Raw genomic sequence first — 16,194 nt, 5'->3', positions numbered from 1 at the left:
CTTAGAGTTTGAAATTTTGGGAAATGAGTTCAAAATCCCATTCAAGTCCCAGATTAACTGCTGCAGATGTCGCATTTGTGACTAGAGCTTCGCATTTGCGAAGTTCGCAAATGCGAGAAAGGCATCACAATTGTGAACCTTCCGCATTTCTGCTGCTATCGCAAATGCGACCTTTTGGTCGCAAATGCGAAGTTCCCCCTGCCCTATTTCCTTCGCAAATGCGAATAAAAGTTCGCAGTTGCGAACATGCCCAGGCCCAGCTTCCTTCGCATTTTCGATGGAAGCCTCGCAATTGCCAAGCCTGTGAAGCTCGCAAATGTGAAGCCTGATCTCGCAATTGCGAGATCAGAGGCCTGCAACTCTGCTGAAGCATACCAGCAAATTCTCTAAGTTCAAAATCACTCCTTAGCCTATCCAAAACTCACCCGAGCCTTCGGGGCTTTAAGCCAAATATGCACACAAGTCTTAAAATATCATACGAACTTGCTCGTGTGATCAAATTGCCAAAATAACATCTTAAACAACGAATTTAGCACCAAAACTCATGAAATTCTCAAGATAGTTCAAAATTTCTATTTTCTCAACCAAGGGTCCGATTTACATCAAATCACTTTCGATTCTCAATAAATTTTACAGATACGACTTAATACCATATCAAACTTGTAGCGGACTCCGAAATCAAAATACAGGCCCGATACCAATGAGATCACATACTATTCCATTTCTAAAAATCCTTATATTTTCCAACAAATAAACTTTTTTCAAAAATTCATTTCTCGGGATAGGATCTCGTAATTTGATTTCGGGCAGACGCCCAGGTCTCATATTTTACGACGGACCCTATGGGACCGTCAAATTACGGGTCCGGGTCCGTTTGCCAAAAATATTAACTGAAACTTTAATCAATTTTAAAGGCAAATTTAAATATTTTTCTTAAATTTCACACAAAGGTTTTCGGAAATGCGCTTGGACTGCGCTCACAAATCGAAGAGAAGAAAAATGAGGTTTTCAAGGCCTCGAAACCCGAATTCGAATTCTAAAACAAGAGATGACCTTTTGGGTCATCACATTTATTGAATCTTATGAGTGACTTATAGCTAGTGTATATAAATTATACTCCCATTGATATCACAATCCACATTCAAGGTTCGGCAGCTAATTGTTAAACTACTCTTCCATTATAAAAAAATATTGTTTAATAATTTTGATAGGAGGTTGTGGAGATCGAAGATTATGATAGAATGTTAGTAGGTAGTAGAGTGTAATTCTCTTTTATACAGGTTGCTTCTGCTACGGTTTTTTACTATCTCGTTGTTGTTGTTGTTGCTTCTTTTCCATGACTATTTCGGTACTATATTTCATTTTTTTTATTGTTGTAATATGCTTGTATGAGTCGAGAGTCTCTTGGAAACAACCTCTCTACCTGCACAAGGTAGGAGCAAGGTCTCGTATATATATTCTATCTTCCTTAGATCCCACTTGTGGAAATATACTTAGTATATTGTTGTTGTTATAAATTTAATTATTTCAACACAATATGTCTTAGAAAACAAGAAACAATTTATTACCTCTAGTATAAGGGGTCAATTACTACGGATATATGGTCATTAGTTTAAATTTCTTTGTTGCATCAAAGTTACTAAAGTACTATTTGTTGTAGTAAAAAGTCACCCAACTTCTTAATAGTACAGAAAGTTATCACACTTTTTTTTCAATAGAAAAGTTACTCAACTTTGCCTACCTATTAAGAAGTTACTAGTGGTTGTCTCACCTTTATGTGTGTAACTATAATAACTTTATGTGATATACTTAAGAAAAGTTAAGTAAAATTTTAATACAAAAATAATTTAGTGACTTAAAATAGTTTAATGACGCCGAGGGTCTATTCATGGAAACAATCTCTGTATCCTCATAAGGTAGGGGTAAGGTTACACACTATTCTTCCCCGGACCTCACGGTGTGAGATAATACTGGATATGTTGTTGTATTGACTTTGATAAAATATCATGAATGTTGGGTGACTATTCATGCAATTATGTCCAATTTAAGCTAATATAGATGATTACTTGTTATTGGCTTTTGAATGATTTAATAATGTAAAAATTAATAATGTTTCATAAATCGGTTATTACTGTATGCAAAGAGTAACTTGGAATAAACGAAAAAATCTCGTGAAATTAATAATCGCCATGCAAATATTCATGAATTCAAAGAAAAGTTTGAGGGAAGCTCATGGGCAAATGGCTACAAATTTACTTAATTAAATGATGAAGAGGCTTAGGAAATGAAAGTTGACAAAACTTTATCCCTCTCTTGTCTTTTTCCTGAAATTGTAACGGTAGAAATTTACCCTATTTATATAATGAGATAATTTTCAAAACTGATCTTACCAAATTAATTAAATGGAGAAGACCGTTTAGAAAATGAAAGATGACAAAGCTTTACTCCTCTCTTGTCTCTTCGCAAAAATTGTAACCGTAGAAAGTTGTTATCATTTATATTTGGGTTCCGTCTCTAATTTATATGTTATAATAATATTTAGTATCCATATCGATGACCTATGATCAATCCACCGTCAATTTCTTCCGGGTCTGAGCCTGTCGCATATGGCTTGCCTAGTACGGTTTACATCCCTTGTGTGATTTGCAGGCTATTACACAAGGAGAAATTTACCCAGTGTACACAAATGCTCACCACATAGTGCTCACCCAAAGGATAATTATCTTGAATTTTTCTGGCGCTCCAAAATAATAATAATAATAATAATAATAATAATAATAATAATAATAATAATAATAATAATAATAATAATAATATTTAGGTAGTTGCAGTTTTGACTAGTGGTTGCATGCATGCAAGTTTATTACACGTACCATATATGATCAGTTTTTAGAAGCCAAGTTTCCTCTTTGCATGCAACACCAAGCAAGCCATGCATTATATTCCGCGCTCAATTACGCTTTTGTTTATTATAGCTTGTCATTTATTAATCCCTCCTCAATTTATGTAATATTTTGTGGTTCCCGAGAGTTGATTTGATTAATTTTCGAAGTTAAATTGAAGTTTAGATATTCTAAAATTATATACAAAGTATAATAAATTGTGATTCTTTTCATATCAATATAAAAAAAATTATTAAATACTAATTATAATTAATATAATTTGAATCTTAAGAAACAAAATATATCACACGAATAGATTAATATTTATGTCATTGTCAAAAGAGGATGGAAGAAGCTAGGTGCATTAAAACTCGTGTGCCTGATTCTTTAAATGACATCGTTTAAGGGTCAAAGGTACTGACCTCGTCCTTACTCTCAAATATATTTGTTCAAGATTTAAATTATGTAAATTTGACCAATATTTTGAAATGTATTTGTTATTATATAAATATAAGAAGAATTATAACGTATAGTACTTTTCGTATAAATATTTAATATCTAATTCAATTTTTAAAATATTAAATTAAATTAATTCAATTTACCTTTAAAAATTAATCAAATTAACTTTCGAAAAGAAAAACATATAACAACTACTCCCTCCGTTCTAATTTATTGGAACATGTTTGACTGGGTATAGAGTTTAAAAAATAAATAAAGACTTTTTTAATTTGTGGTCCTAAATAAGTTAAAAAGGGGCCAGAATATTTGTATGGTTATAAAAGCTTCTCATTAAGGGCAGAAGTGTAAGTTTATGCTAAATTGTTTCCAAATTTACAAAGGGGTCATTCTTTTTGGAACGAACCAAAAAGAAAATAGGTACACATAAACTGAAACGGAGGGAGTTAAACAAAACGGGAGGAATACCGAATTGTCAAGTCCAAGGTGTAATTAAGACAACCGAGTAAATAAATAGAGCCAAGTTCAGATCATATTGATGTATTAATGCCAAAACAAAAAATAATTCATACTTGTGTACACTCTTTTGTTAGCTACTAGTAGTTAGTTCGCAATGGCGGAGTCAAAATTTTTATTAAGAGGGGTCAAAATATAAAAATTAAACTCACCAAGAAATTAAGGGGTGCCAATACATAGTATATATATATATATATACATACATATTTTTAAAAATTATCTAACTAGACAGTATAATTTTTCGACTAAGGGGTGTCGATCGGTTGACACTTCTGAGTGCATGTGGCTCCGCCATTGCTAGTTCGTCCTACGAGGAGACAAGTCAAGCATATATTAATAACATGTTTGGCCGTGTTTCTTTTTTGGCAAAGTATTTTTTTCAGAAGTATTTTTTTTCAAAGTTAAGATATTTAGTCAAATAATAATTGCTACTCGAAAGTACTTTTCTAATTGATTAATTATATACTGACTGCTTCTCGTACTTTTAAGTTTAATTTTAGAAGTACGGCCAAACATGCTACTATAAAACCAATTCACTCAATCAGTGTCACAAAGTTTTCCAATTAGTTAACTAAAAAGCTAAAAATGGAGTACTACAATTTAGCTTTCTTCTATACAATTTTGGCAGTAGGGATTCTAACTCTTTATAGTTTACTAAAGAGAGCAAATGGATGGTATTATTCAATAAAATTTAGTTCGAAGAAATATATCATACCTCCAGGTGAAATGGGCTGGCCATTTATTGGAAATACTTTTTTTTTCTTCAGTTTTGCTGGCGATCATGGCTCATTTCTATCCTACTTTTCTACTAGGTAATAATTAAATTTCTCATAGTCATTCTTGTACTTAATTATTCGATATCGAGGGTGTGTCTGGTATGAAGAAATAGCTTTTTTCCAGAATAAATTCGGTCACCATCCAAAACTCTATGATATTTAAAAAATATTTCAAAGGGATTAATGGAGAAAACAATAAGCGAAAAAGTCGTTTTTTCCTCTTTTAGTTGAAAATATTTTTCAAGAAAAATTGCATTTTGATGTTTGGTTACTTGAAAATATCTTAAACCGAGGGATCTATCGGAAACAACCTCTCTACCTTTTCAAGTAGGGGTAAGGTCTATGACGACTCTACGTACACACTACCCTCCCCACATCTCATTTGTGAAATTTTACTGGATTATTTTTTGTTGGTTACCAGAAAATGACTTATTTTTCAAAAAAAAAAAATTCCAGAAAATGTTAACTTGTACCTAACACACTCTGATCAATTCATGATGTTTTGTTTTTCTGTTGTTTTAAATTTGGTTGTTAAATTGCCTTAATTTTTAATCTATTTTTGAAAAAAGAATAGGTTTGGGCCAGGAGGGATGTACAAGGCACACATATTTGGAAAGCCAAGCATTATCATTACAAAGCCAGAAACAATTAGGAAAATCCTGATGGATGAAGAAAATATTGACAGAGGTATGCCTGAATATATATCAAAGCTAGCTGGAATAACAAATTCAATCGAAGAAGACAAGCGAATTCGTCGATCAATAGCTCCGATAAAGAGTCACGGATTATTATCCGACTATTTTGATTGTATAAACGATGTTGTGAGAACTACATTCGACAAATACGCTGCTACGGAGGAATCTTTTGAGTTCCTCACTGAGATGAGAAAACCTACATTTGAGGTTTTTATGAGAATTCTTATAGGTGGTGAGGTTGCTAAAGAATTGTTTGATGCTGTGTTCAAGGAGAATAATTTGCTAATGAGTGGTGCTCACAGCTTGCCCATTAATATCCCTGGATTTGCTTACAATAAGGCAATCAAGGTAAGATATGTTGAATTCTGCCATTTTTCGGGTTTTTTCGGGTCTTTGTCGGATTTTTCGGGGTTTTTTCGGACAATTTTTGTTACATTAATATTATTTCGATCTTACTTTGTTAAATTTTTAATATGTAAATATATGTTTAATAAAAATTTAAAAAAAATTAATAAACATATGATTTATAACATATTCTTATGGGAGAATTTTCATAGTAACATATGATAGTTATTTTTTTAGTCGTGCTGACAATAATTTTCCGTTGATGTATACTTTCAAAGTTAATGAATTTAATAATTAAAGATAAAAATTAATATGATACCTATATAATGATATGTTCTATTTAATTTTAAATTATCGAAATATTACTTCAAATTCGTAAAAAGATATACGAATTTAATAGATATTGACTTATGAATATGGAAGAACAAAGAGATTTACGTATTTCACTAACACTTGATAAGAAAGTGATCATACAACCCATTTAAAGTTAATACAAATAGAGCACTTTATATTTAACTAGATATTACATCCCATAAGAGAATCACAAATATTTTTAGACATTTCTTAAAGAAAATTCTATGAAAAGTCTTAAAAGTATATATAAAAATTATATATGTATATATCAGTTTGGTTCGGGTTGTTTTACTCAATACAAAATCAAATCAAACCAAATCTAATCAGATTTTTTTATAGGTTTGGTTTGACTTTTTAGTTTGGTGTGATTTTCTGATTCGGTTTATACATCCCTATATTTCATGTAAAATTGTGTGACTATCTCGTCTTAGGATCAAATGATTCCATGGCCCATTAAAAATTTTCTTTTAGTTTTACGTCAAATTTCTCAAAAGATCTTTATTTTTACACATAAAAAATCTAGAAGTAAAATTTTAGATTTCAATCCTCTGCTAATCCTAATTTTATCATTTCAGGCTCGAAGAGAACTAGTTAAGATATTTCAACAAATATTAGAAGAAAGAAAAGCCATGATTGCAAAGGATAAAGCAATGCTAAAGTCCAACATAATTGATATGATGTTAGACACTCAAGATGACGATGATAATGAAGGAAAAGGATTAAGCGATGAGAAGATCATTAACATGCTAATTTTTGCTTCATTTGGTGGTTATGAACCTGTTGCTCTAATGGCAACAAAGGCAATTATGCATTTGGAAAAACATCCTGACTTCTTACATAAAGCAAAAGTAAGTATGATCATAACTTTTATTAGACGGTGTTTGATTGAGTACGAAGTTTAAATTTTTGTATTTATTTATAGGAGGAACAAGAGGATATAATCCAGAGAAGACCGTCTTCAAATGCTGGCCTTAATTTTGACGAGATTAGACAAATGAAGTATCTTAGTAAGGTAAGATATTAGTCTTCTTTACTAGGATTGGAGCACACAATTCACTATGTAAAATAATTACTCCCTCTGTTTGAAGGAGAATCTTGACGTAACTGGTAGAGTTGCTACTATGTGACCAAGAGGTAACGGGTTTGAGTTATGGAAACAACCTCTTACAGAAATGCAAGGTAAGACTGCGCACAATAGACCATTGTGGTCCGGCTTTTTCCTGGACCCGCGCATAACGAGAGCTTAGTGCCCGGGCTTCCTTTAGTGTGATATGATACATAATTTGAGAAAGAAAAAAAGACTTTTGAAACTTGTTGTCGTCTTAAATATGTCATAACATTTGTAATAATGATAATAACAACAAACCTAATAAAAATCGCACAAGTGAGGTTTGGAAAGAATATAGTGTACGCAGACCTTACTTTACCTTTGTGGAGGTAGAGTGGTTGTTTTTGATAGACCATATGTCATAATATTTGTATTACTATAAAATCTTGTCGCTAAAGATAAATTGAAAAGTTTAACAAAATGGTTTCTAAATTTAGATATCGTCATTCTTTTTTGAACGGAGTAAAAAAGATAAGAAAGATGCCAAAGTATTTTTTGCTTTATCTTTTTCAATTATGGAAAGGTAATTAATGAAACACTCCGTATTGCTAGCAGCAAGACAATATTCCTTAAAGACACAAATACTCCTTATAACATAAATGGTTAGTGTTCAGCCTTGACTTCTTCTAAATATTTATCCTTTTTATATAATTTCATACTTAAATCCAATGAATCATTTCTTTATCTACTGTATTTGCAGGGTACACTATACCTAAGGGGTGGAAATTTTTTGCATTGTTATGGAGTATTCGTATGGATCCTGATATTTATGCCAAACCTGAGGAATTTAATCCTTCAAGATGGGATGCAAGTGACATGCCCTTGTGTATTCATGAAATTTCTTTCACTTTTTTTTAATAACCGAGAAATTCTCGAGGGGCTAGTAGTGCACGGTTCGAAACTCGGTAGATAATGGGTGTATCCTCGGTAGCTCTACTCTTCTCCACTTAAATACTAGATTTTTGTTTCCAGCAGAGTTTGAATCAATGACGTATACCTAACTCGCACATCACAACTCACAAGTTGCGGTCTTACCACTAGACCAAAGCTTTGAATCCATGACGTGTACTTAACTCGCATATCACAAGCTGCGGTCTTACCATTAGACCAAAGCTTGAAATCCATGACGTGCACCTAACTAGCACATCACAAGCGGTTTTCACTGAGCGAATATCCATGTAACTATTGCACATTAATTAGTGATTAAAAAAAATTAATTTGCAGGATCTTGAAACCAAGCCAGGCTGCTTTCTTCCTTTTTCAATAGGCCCTAGAATGTGCCCAGGATCCAATTTGGCCAGGCTTCAGATTTCAGTAATTCTTCATTATTTTCTTCTTTACTACAGGTATTAGTAACTCTTTACTAATCATCTGAAATTCACTAATTATTATATGAAACAAAAAGAAAATATCAATTACTGATTAGATCATATTTCAATTTAATTGTTATGATGCAGGCTTGAGCAGCTTAATCCAGATATCAAAACTGATCCTCCTGAAAATTGCCTTGTGAGATTCAAGAAGATCTCAGCCTAGTGAAATAGTTGCATTAGTTTTTCATATTGTAATTATCTCGAAAACAATAAGTTTATCAGAAAATAATTTTATCGATATATTAAAGTCGCAGCCTAGTGATATTCCAATTTCAATCTATAACTCAAGTGGTGCATGATTTAAATTTCATGAGTATGTCTTAAAATGCTTGAAATTTTGAAGAAAGTAGAGAGCAACTTGAAAATATGAACCTTTTGACTTAAATACAGAGATAAAGAATAGTAGTTTATATAGATTGACAACTAGAGAAACTAATCTAAATAAGCACAGAGGATTCATATAGCAGATCCCAACTAGTATTGAGATAATAATAACATATCCAATATATTCCCACAGGCAGGGGCGTACGCAGGAATTTTTGTAAGCGGTGTCAAAATTTATAAAAAAAAACTGAAATATAACTTTGATTGTCATATTTTTAGACAAGAAATAGTCTTAATCTATTGATTTTATTGAGTCTTAAGCAAATATTTACAAAATAAAAATGTCTTAGTTGAGGTTTGAACCTTTAACCTCTTATAGAAAAATCAAACACATTACCAACACACCAACATACAATTTATGTCAAGTGGTGTCATTTTTTTCTGTTTAATAGTTTTCGTACAATATTAATACATATATTTAATAAACATTTTCGACGAAGCGGTGTCGCGTGACACCGCTTCGATAAGCATAAATCCGCCCCTGCCCATAGGTGGGCAAATAGACAGGCTGTTTCCAAAAGACCCTCGGCTCAGTTAAGCCTAGCTAGTCTTGGGATACATTTATTAATTCAGAATCTACACATAGCAATATCTAACAGAGTTTGATTAATTGGACTTGAAATTTATTCCTCTGTTATTTTTATTTTTTGTCTTCAAGCATTTGCCATCAGCTTTTCCTTCCTTTGGGCCTTGAGTTCTTCCACTCTTTTCAGTTTCCTTCGGTGCTTTCCCATATACGCTTATCAACTGCAAAAACGAGAACGGTTTTAATCTTTTTTCAGTTTTGCACGAAACAGTTCATAATCTGAGAGAAATAACAAGGCAGTTAACGTAGGGTTAGGAGAAGGGTTGCTGTAGGTAGCCTACCCCGATACAAGCTTCAATAGTTGAATAATCAAAATCAAGAATCTCCAGCAATAGCAACTTAAAGTCTAAGGAAAGCAACACTCAATACACTACAACAAATGAGACCTTTAGTAGCAATTAATTAAAATTCGCGCATAATTTGAAAAAGAAGACTGTTGAGAGTATTCCAATTGATAAAACTTATTCATGGCAACTCCTATTATTCGCCACCAAAATCCTTACTTTTGTGACGATTAAAGGAGTCTCCATGAAGAATCACCATGAAAAACCTTATTGATTTATAATGCATATAAATGTGATAAAAAAGGGCAATCCGGTGCACAAAGCATCTTACATTCACGCAGGGTCCAGGGAAGGGCCCCACCCCAAGAGGGTATGATGTAGGTAGCCTGCCCTGATGCAAACATCAACAACTATTTCACGGCTCGAAACCGTAACCTATAGGTCACACGGAGACAACTTAACCATTGCTCCAAGGCTCTCATTCCTTACGACTGATATGCATCATAACAAAATACAGAATGGGATATAGTACAATGTGACCTTGAACATTTAGTCTAGATGTAATCTAGTACGATATGTAGTTGTTCTTACAAAAGTTCCTAATTTGTCTGTCAAAAAAACATCTTTAAATAACTCTAACAAATGTAAAGTGATAGTGCCAAACATTTCTCAGGAACATACCTCATCAAGTTCTTCAAGAGTCAGAGTAAATGGAGGAGCCATATTTATGTAATTGCCAATATAACTTACCAACACCCCGAACTTCTGACATTGTGCTCCAAAATATGTACCAACACCTGAGCAAATAATGAACAATTTGTCAAATTGATCTTAGAATTTAACTTAACCTCAGATAAGATAAAGATTAAAAAACATACCCCATTCAGGAGGAAAGGGATCATCAGGAGATTTGTTATCTACAAACTCTGTAGAAAGAACCAAACCAGTTCCCCTTGTCTGAAAAAAATATATATTTGAATAAAATAAACAATTAATAGGTAATTAAGACGTTTTAATTAGCTACTTCTACCATGATAATTACTATTACCTCCCCAATTATGGGACTGTCAGAAAATGCTTTCAAACCTTCTTGGAACTTTGGTGATATTTTGTTCACTAGCTCAACAATATTTCTTTCCCTGAAAAATAATTTTGAATTTATACAGTGTTTTAGCAACAAGTACAACAATAACATACCCAGTATATTCTCACATGTGGGGTATGAGGAGGATAATGTGTACGCAGATCTTACCCCTACCCAGTGAAGGTAGAGAGAATGTAAGAAGAAGAAGAAGAAGAAAGAAAGACAGGCATAAAAAAATGTACAAATTCAGATCATTTATAAAGTAATTATAGGTAAATATCTTGATAAGCTATGATTGGTAATATAGTAAAAACGGTAGCTAACTTGCTATCACATGCTAAAATTTACCTAAATAAATCTTTACACTGATAGTGCATACTTAACTTAATTGTTGATTATCGAGCCAAATGCCCATTTATTTTAGTGCATAAGGGCCACTCAGTCATATCACCAACAACAATCAGTAATTACTAAATTAGATGGAGAAATTTTATTTTCGAACAAAAAAAAACATATTTTCTGTCAGAAAAAAGGTTGCATACTTGTAAATCTTCAGTGCTTCCAAGGCAACCGCACAGGCGAGAGGGTGGCCTGAATAAGTAAATCCATGGATAAAAGCACCTAATTTGCAAAAGGAAAAAAAAAAGGTTATGAACAATTTGGTAACAAAAGGTAGAGGATTTTATATCTTATCAAACTGATATTATCTATGCTCACCAATTTTATTGCTTTGAGAATATATGACATCAGAAATTTCAGGGCTTATAAGGACAGCACCAATTGGCACATATCCAGAAGAAAGTGCCTGAAAGAGCATTTAAACAGAGACATATTCAGTTTAACTGTAAAAGATTATCAGTGGCGGAGTCAGAAATTTATACGCGATTCAAAAGTAGCAATTATTTAACCCTCTTTTCATTTCACTAGAATTTTCTCTTATGTCGAGGGGATTCAACAGCTTATATATAACCAAAAGACTTTAATTCTATCCTATTTGTACAGTATAATATTTCAACAACAACAAATAAGTGAAAGGACAATAACACAAAACTATGCAAAACAACAATGTGAGCACAACATAGATCGCTAACAAACCTAAACAAAACTCTATCAGACTACCCGGTACAAAGAGGGAGAAACTCTCGACTACCCCTTAGCCTACCACCCTAATGCTCGACCTCCACATGTTCCTATCAAGAGCCATGTCCTCGAAAATCTGAAGCCGCACCATGTCCTGCCTGATCAACTCGCCCCAATGCTTCTTAGGCCGCCCTCTACCTCTTCTCGTACCTGCCAAAGTCAACCGTTCACACCTCTTAACCGGTGCATCTAGGCTTCTCCTCCGCACGTGTCCGAACCATCTAAGCCGCGCTTTCCGTATCTTGTCATCCACGGGAGTCACGCCCACCCTCTCCCGAATATCTTCATTCCGAATCTTATCCAGCCTAGTGTGCCCACACATCCATTTCAACATCCTCATTTCTGTTACTTTCATCTTCTGGATATGTGAATTCTTGACTGGCCAACACTCAGCTCTATACAACATGACCGGTCTAACCACCGCTCTATAGAACTTACTTTTGAGTTTCGGTGACACCTTCTTGTCACACAGGACTCCACACGCTAACCTCCATTTCATCCACCCTACTCCAATACGGTGCGTAACATCCCCGTCGATCTCCCCATCTCCCTGGATAATTGACCCTAAGTACTTAAAACTTTCTCTCTTGAGGATGACCTATGAGTCAAGCCTGACTTCCACATCCGCTTCTCCCGTCATGTTGCTGAACTTACATTCCACATATTCTGTCTTAGTCTTACTCAACTTGAAACCTTTAGACTCCAGGGCCTGCCTCCATATCTCCAGTCTCCCATTAACGGCACCTCGTATCTCATCAATCAGAACTATATCATCAGCGAACAACATACACCATGGCACCTCTCCTTGGATATGGTGTGTTAGTGTGTCCATCGCCAAGAGAAAATAAGAACGGGCTGAGGGCAGATCCTTGGTGTAACCCCATAACCACCGGAAAGGCTCTAAGTCACCTCCCACAGTCCTAACCCGAATCATAGCTCTCGCTCTAATGTAAGCCACCGACACACATTTCACCTCCAAAGAACGTCCCTAGGGACCTTGTCATATACCTTCTCTAAGATTTAAAATACAAGGAAGAACAACGGAAATAGAATACAGAAGAAAATAGGGGGGTATTCTTTTGAGAAGGATATTTTCACAAATTACAAAAGATATTTAGAGACAAAATAGTGAAGTGCTTATGAGCTGACCAATTTAGCTGCTTTTGACTTATAAGCACTTAATTTATAAGCACTTTTGATCTTTATCACACACGTATATAAACAAAAAATGCTCATTTGCTTGTCAATAAGCTCAGAAAAACACTCTCTTAAGGATCAAGTAAGAGAACGCAATTCGTGTTCCTTTATTGGGCACTGTATTCAGATATCTCGTAAATACAAATGACTCAAAAAAACTAGAAATTCATAGTAGTATTTACCCCCCTCTTTAAAATGAAAGGAGCAGACATAAGAGTACTGGAAGGAATAAAACTGACCTTATCAAAATAGGTTGCTGGAGGAGGAATGACACCTCCTGCCCCCATGACGGTTCGGCAATGAAAGCAGCTACCTAGGTGAAACAAGTAAATTAATCATCATAAGTTCACCATTTTGGCATTTATATAGTATATTTTTCGGGTGCAAAAGATAATAAGTAGTATATAATATTAATTAATATGCATCATAGCCTGTCTAGCCTAGTAATATCGGGCGTTTTTCTGGCAAAAGTAATTTCTAACTTGTCTACCGTAACAATGCCAAAAATAAAAGAGGAACTGCCAAGTATACAAAGTTACTAGAGAGTTTTTGTCTAGCTGCTTCCTTTGTTAGTAGTCATCACATCTAAATATGATATATGATGCAAAGAAAATAAGATAAAGTGATAAAAGTAGATGGAATATACTGTTTCAGGCCCCTCTTTGAGTATTAGATTTTCCAAATTAATGGCCAACCTGGTCGAATACTCCTCTTCCGTCTCACCTGGTACGAACATTTTAGCACATAGTTATTTACATTTTACACCATATAAGATCAGGGTACAACAAGAAATAAAGGACAAATAGAAACCTGGTAGATGAGAACACCAATAATGAGGGCAGTCAGTGTGCAGAACAAATGGAGGTGGCAAATCAAATTTCTGATGTAGTGCAGGAAGACTGCAAAAGGAAATATTAGTATAAAGAATACGAAAAACAAATACTTTATCTCCGCTCTATTTTATACGATCCTCTTTTCTTTTTCTTTTAAGATATAGTCTGTTTGAAAAAAAAATGACACTTCTTTGTATTTGGAAACTTTTCAACTTTGAATTTTTTCCTTTTAACCTTAATAACATGTTCTTATAGCTATAGAAATGTCATGATATGATATAATTTAAGACCACAAATTCTAAGAATACTTTTGATATACACACTAAGACTCTTTCTTCATTAAATTCTGTGCTTAATCAAACACCTCACGAAGCAGAGTAAATAAGTGATTACCATGAATGGATAAGAATATTACCCAGAGAGACCGGCGGCAATGAAAGTGGATCCATGGTATCTGTTTAAAGGTGAAATGCATGAAAAATATCATGTAAGGCAAAAGAAAAACAACAAAATATAAACAAGAGGAAAAAAGAAAGACAGAAAAAAGAGCAGGAGTATAGGAATAAGATTGCAATTTTGTTCGAGCAATAAATTTCTTTTTGTCTGGCCTCCCAAGTGCATCGTTGTAATACCATACCAGCTTCACCTACAGATTGACATGTAAGGATCAAAGGTAATTTAATATCCTTGAAAATCTTTCCACAGATTGTCCTCGAGTTAAGAATCGATGCCCATTCCGCCCCCCCCCCCCCCCCCACACACACATACAAACAAACAAAAACAAAGAATCGGAAACATCTGTAGCAGCATATATATCATGGAGAACAAACAGTTGATGAAAATCTAATAATCCCTTTGCTTCAATTTATACAACGTAAGTTGACACGACACAGTTTAAATAAGAAATGAAGTATTTTGAAAGTCTTAAACATGTTATAGCATTTGTGTGGCTATAAAAACTTCTTATTAAAAGTAATAATAAAATAAAAAGTGTAAAGTTAAATTATTTTCAAACATACAAATGTGTCATTCTTTCTTGAACGGACTAATAAGAAAAAAATATCACATAAAGTAGAACAGATGAAGTACTTTATTCATCTCTGCCAATTGTCAACATGCAAACACAAAAGAAAAAAAATGAACATAAAAATATTAAATTATCCTCTCAGAATTCGCAGAAAGATACAGATATTCTTTCTATTTTTAGCAGGCTTTTGGAAAGGAAATATGAGCAGCAGCTAGAATTTTAAAAAATGTCTGAAGGCCGGCAATAAGCAAAACCTGAGTGTCATTGGATTCTGATCCGCTATTTGTGAAAAAAACTTTCGCCATTTTATTTGCAGTAAACATATTCAGGAGCTCCTTTGCAAGATCCCATATGTTTGAAAAATAAAATCAGCCAGTGATCTAATAAAGTAAAACTTAATAGCTAAATTTGGCTCAGGTGAGAGTTTGCCATACCAAAGAAGGTTTTGTTGTACGATTTGAAAATGAATGGTAAAATGGCAATGTGTTGAGCTGTTTATTTGCAGCTTCAATAAGACGAGGCTCATTTCCCCCTACAATAATGTGTAAGTCGTTAAAGTTCCATTGTTATCAAGAACCAATTAAAAGGTAGCCCGGTGCACTAAGCTCCCGCTATGTGCGGGGTCCGGGGAAGGGACGGACCACAAGAGTCTATTGTACGCAACCTTACCCTGCATTTTTGCGAGAGTCTGTTTCCACGGCTCGAACTCGTGATTTCTTGGTCATATGACAGCAAATTTACCAGTTACGCCAAGGTTCTTGGTTATCAAGAACCAATTAAATTCTAAATTAATTTTGCTGCATGTTATAAATTTTCTATACTTGAATCATCAAAGGATAGCTTTCAACAATCAACATAATAATCAATTCTACAGGTGAACTTGAGATATCTTAAGTAATTTCCATAAGTGTGCTTTAACACACATTAAGGGTATGTTTGGTATGAACTAAAACATTTTCCATACAAAAAATTCCGAAAAGTAATTCATTTAATTTCCTGACGATGGAATTAAAAGGGGAAAACGACTTTCTTTGCTCATGTTTTTCCACTACTCCATTTGAAATAATTTCTATATCTAGAGAGTGTAGGAGATGTAGCGATCCTAAAAATTTCTTAACCTTCTAAGTCATTATAGTGCATAACCAATATTAAGT

The 16,194-nt window shown here is 33.8% G+C and overlaps 2 protein-coding genes across 2 annotated transcripts; one reads left to right on the top strand and one right to left on the bottom strand.

Moving 5' to 3' along the window:
- Nucleotides 1-4,439: 4,439 nt before the first annotated feature.
- LOC107759669 ((21S)-21-acetyl-1-hydroxy-apo-melianone synthase CYP88A164-like) lies at nt 4,440-8,668 on the top strand. The gene is made up of 8 exons (XM_016577661.1): nt 4,440-4,666; nt 5,205-5,673; nt 6,600-6,872; nt 6,947-7,036; nt 7,656-7,734; nt 7,833-7,939; nt 8,357-8,478; nt 8,590-8,668. The coding sequence occupies exons 1-8, from the start codon at nt 4,440-4,442 to the stop codon at nt 8,666-8,668; spliced, it is 1,446 nt and encodes a 481-aa protein (XP_016433147.1).
- Nucleotides 8,669-9,116: 448 nt separating this feature from the next.
- LOC107759651 (vanillin aminotransferase-like) lies at nt 9,117-15,716 on the bottom strand. The gene is made up of 13 exons (XM_075220771.1): nt 15,710-15,716; nt 15,475-15,572; nt 15,295-15,375; nt 14,407-14,659; nt 13,991-14,079; nt 13,876-13,903; nt 13,420-13,493; nt 11,561-11,648; nt 11,386-11,464; nt 10,808-10,898; nt 10,638-10,716; nt 10,441-10,556; nt 9,117-9,636 (listed from the first exon to the last, which is right to left on the bottom strand). The coding sequence occupies exons 1-13, from the start codon at nt 15,714-15,716 to the stop codon at nt 9,496-9,498; spliced, it is 1,224 nt and encodes a 407-aa protein (XP_075076872.1). The 3' UTR covers nt 9,117-9,495.
- Nucleotides 15,717-16,194: the final 478 nt, after the last annotated feature.

The sequence above is a fragment of the Nicotiana tabacum genome, chromosome 8 (assembly GCF_000715075.1).
Source record: "Nicotiana tabacum cultivar K326 chromosome 8, ASM71507v2, whole genome shotgun sequence".
Taxonomy (NCBI): domain Eukaryota; kingdom Viridiplantae; phylum Streptophyta; class Magnoliopsida; order Solanales; family Solanaceae; genus Nicotiana; species Nicotiana tabacum.
Note: the sequence above shows the minus strand (reverse complement) of the source record. Positions and strands in the feature narration are given on the sequence as shown.

Excerpts from the sequence above, each read along its gene's own strand:
- LOC107759651 (XM_075220771.1), bottom strand. Across the intron at positions 15,376-15,474 it reads GTACAACAAAACCTTCTTTG|GAGCTCCTGAATATGTTTAC; the intron begins GTATGGCAAACT and ends GATCTTGCAAAG. Across the intron at positions 11,465-11,560 it reads TTCTCAAAGCAATAAAATTG|GTGCTTTTATCCATGGATTT; the intron begins GTGAGCATAGAT and ends TTTGCAAATTAG.
- LOC107759669 (XM_016577661.1), top strand. The coding sequence starts at position 4,440 with ATGGAGTACTACAATTTAGCTTTCTTCTATACAATTTTGGCAGTAGGG. Across the intron at positions 6,873-6,946 it reads ACTTCTTACATAAAGCAAAA|GAGGAACAAGAGGATATAAT; the intron begins GTAAGTATGATC and ends ATTTATTTATAG. Across the intron at positions 7,940-8,356 it reads TTAATCCTTCAAGATGGGAT|GATCTTGAAACCAAGCCAGG; the intron begins GCAAGTGACATG and ends ATTAATTTGCAG.